Raw genomic sequence first — 3,155 nt, 5'->3', positions numbered from 1 at the left:
ACACCCAAACTTAAGACCCCTACATTGAAAATGCCAGACATGAAAATTAAAAATCCAAAGCTAAAACTGGACACCCCAGACTTCGATTTACCCAACGTGGACTATGAAACTCCCAAGTTGGATCTGAACGCTCCAGACTTCAATATAGGATCACCGGATGCCAAACTAAACATGCCCAAGTTGAAGATGCCTAAATTTGGTCGCCCAAACCTTAAAGGGCCTGACATTGATGCAGACCTAGATGGCCTAGGCGTAGACATCAATGCACCCAACATGGACTTTAAAACTCCCAAGTTGGACCTGAACGCTCCAGACTTCAAAATAGGATCACCGGATGCCAAACTAAACATGCCCAAGTTGAAGATGCCTAAACTTGGTCGCCCAAACCTCACAGGGCCTGACATTGATGCAGACCTAGATGGCCTAGGCCTGGATATCAATGCACCCAACATGGACCTTAAAACTCCCAAGTTGGACCTGAACGCTCCAGACTTCAAAATAGGATCACCGGATGCCAAACTAAACATGCCCAAGTTGAAGATGCCTAAATTTGGTCGCCCAAACCTTACAGGGCCTGACATTGATGCAGACCTAGACGGTCTAGGTGTAGACATCAATGCACCCAACATGGACTTTAAAACTCCCAAGTTGGACCTGAACGCTCCAGACTTCAAAATAGGATCACCGGATGCCAAACTAAACATGCCCAAGTTGAAGATGCCTAAATTTGGTCGCCCAAACCTTACAGGGCCTGACATTGATGCAGACCTAGATGGCCTAGGCCTGGACATCAATGCACCCAACATGGACCTTAAAACTCCTAAGTTGGACCTGAACGCTCCAACCATGGACATTAAATCTCCAAACACCAAACTACACATGCCCAAACTTAAGATGCCTAAATGGAAGGGTTGGAGCTATAAACCTCCCAAAATGGATGCTGACCTGGATGGTGTAGACATGGACATCAATGCACCCAAAGTAAATCTCGGTGATCCTAACCTGGCCCTGAAGACTCCTGACCTAGATTTCAGTGGTCCTAACGTGGACTTTAAGAATCCTGACCTAGATTTCAGTGGTCCTAACCTGGACCTCAGCCACAATGTTGGGATAAATGCACCACACCTGAAAATGCCTAAATTTAAGACCCCTAAACTAGATCTCAATGGTCCAAATTTGGACTTGCCATCAGTAGACATGCCCGATCTTCATGCTCCAGACTTGAAACTGAAAACTCCACACATAAAAGGCGGTATTGATGCCCCCAACTTGGACTTACCCAATGTGGACCTAAAAGCTCCCAAGTTGGATATGAAAACTCCAAACCTCAACATTGGATCACCAAAAACTAGATTTAAATTCCCCAAACTAAAGTTACCTAAACTGAGGCGTCGAAGCCTTAAAGCTCCCGACCTAGATGCAGACCTGGATATTCCGGACGTTGACATCGAGGCACCTCAATTAAATCTCAAAGGTCCCAACGCTGATTTAGATATTGATGGAAGGTTTAAAAAGCCAAAGATCAATCTGCCCAAGTTAGATGGTCCCAATTTTGACGTGAAGTCTCCTGATCTAAAAATGCCCAAGCTTGACCTGAAAAAGCCCAAACTGGACCTGAATGCACCAAAGTTGAAAGCCCCAAAGATGAACCTCCATCGACCAGAATGGGACGTTGAGATTCCGTCCTCCAAAATGAAAATGCCGAAACTCAAAGGGCCAAAAGTGGACCTCTTGACATTGGACGGTCCGGACATAGACGCTCCAGACTTCGACATCAACGCACCAGATGTGAACCTCAAGGGGCCAAAAGCTCCACATTTGAATTTTCAAAAAAAATACAGAAAGCCTCACTTGGACGGACCGGATTTGAACCTGAAGTCACCAACTGTTCATGGAAAATTGCCCCAAGGAAACGCTGATCTAAACGTCAGAGCGCCAAAGATAAAGGGGTCTTTTGACACCCCCGGAGTGGACCTCCCAGACATGGACCTCGACGCTCCTTATTTAAGAAAATCTCACATGAGAATGCCCAGTTTGGACTTCGATGGAGACGTCCACGGACCTGACCTCCGTGTCCCAGGTGTGGATATCAAAGGCCCAAACATGAAACCCAAAATGCCGAGTTTAGACATCGACGACATTGACATGAGCTTTTCAGACCCCAGGATGAAGCTCCGAGCTCCGGATCTCGACGTCGACGATGCTTCGATGAACTTCAAGAAGTCCTTAATTGGAAAGTCGGCTATCAAGCTGCCTGGTATGGGTCTGGACCTGGACCAGGACCTCGCACAACATCGTCTAAAAACCATGTCTGGCTCCGCTCTGGACGCGTCTTTGGACGACATCGACTTTACCCGCTCAGACCTCAACATCGACGACTTCACAGGCAAGCACCATGTTCCTCGGAGCAGAGCGTCCACCTTGGACTTGCAGCTTCCATCGACATTTGGTACCGGCACTGACCTGAAGACCCAAGCCCGCAGTGGACTCCAGCTGGACGCAGGCGATGACCTTTATGCAAAAATGTCCCGCACCGTCAACGGGGCTCACGCGTCTTATTCCCAGTCTTCCCAACAAAGATCCGCCGAGGCATCGGCCGAGTACTTGGTTACGGAGTTCCCATCACAGGAGCAAAGTCCAAACACAGTGACCCACAAGTACAGCACGCTCGGGGGGATGCAGTTTAATCCAGGTGACGTCAACCTGGAGGTTCCGGATCTAAGCGATCTAAAAGCCTCATCCTTCATCTTCTCTCACATGGTTTAGGCCCCCAAAGCCAGCAAGTCTGTCCAATGTGGTTCTCCACTAAAACCATCCAGGATCACGTTTGAACAACTCAAAGTACTTTCTACTCCTACTGTGCAACATTGCTTTTGTCTACGTTCACTTTGCTGCAGTTTCAAATCCAGGTCTTGCCGGCGCTATTCGGACACGGGGCTAGACCAGATCCTTCTATGGGTTCTTTGAAACTTTGGAGTCAATGGTCAGATGTGTACATTATTGTGGTTGTACATAGAACACATGTATTTATATACTGCCATGTCCATTTTTATGCAGTGTATTAAAATGTTTACTGCCTTTTTTGGTTTTGTTTGAAATGGTTCCAACATGCAAATTCAGTTTGGTATTCAGTCCTCTGAGAGGATTATAAGAAC

General features: G+C 47.1%; 1 protein-coding gene across 1 annotated transcript in view; it reads left to right on the top strand.

Moving 5' to 3' along the window:
* The window catches only part of LOC133561801 (neuroblast differentiation-associated protein AHNAK-like), a 12,949-nt gene extending 9,871 nt beyond the window's left edge, over positions 1–3,078 (top strand). Inside the window, exon 5 of the mRNA XM_061915368.1 lies at positions 1–3,078. This exon is cut by the window's left edge and continues 1,029 nt beyond it. Coding sequence (XP_061771352.1) covers positions 1–2,766 — 2,766 coding nt within the window. The 3' untranslated portion in view covers positions 2,767–3,078.
* Positions 3,079–3,155: the final 77 nt, after the last annotated feature.

Source organism: Nerophis ophidion, linkage group LG01, assembly GCF_033978795.1.
Source record: "Nerophis ophidion isolate RoL-2023_Sa linkage group LG01, RoL_Noph_v1.0, whole genome shotgun sequence".
NCBI classification, from domain to species: Eukaryota; Metazoa; Chordata; class Actinopteri; order Syngnathiformes; family Syngnathidae; genus Nerophis; species Nerophis ophidion.
The sequence above is the reverse complement of the archived record's forward strand: the minus strand, read 5'-3'. Positions and strand labels throughout refer to the sequence as shown.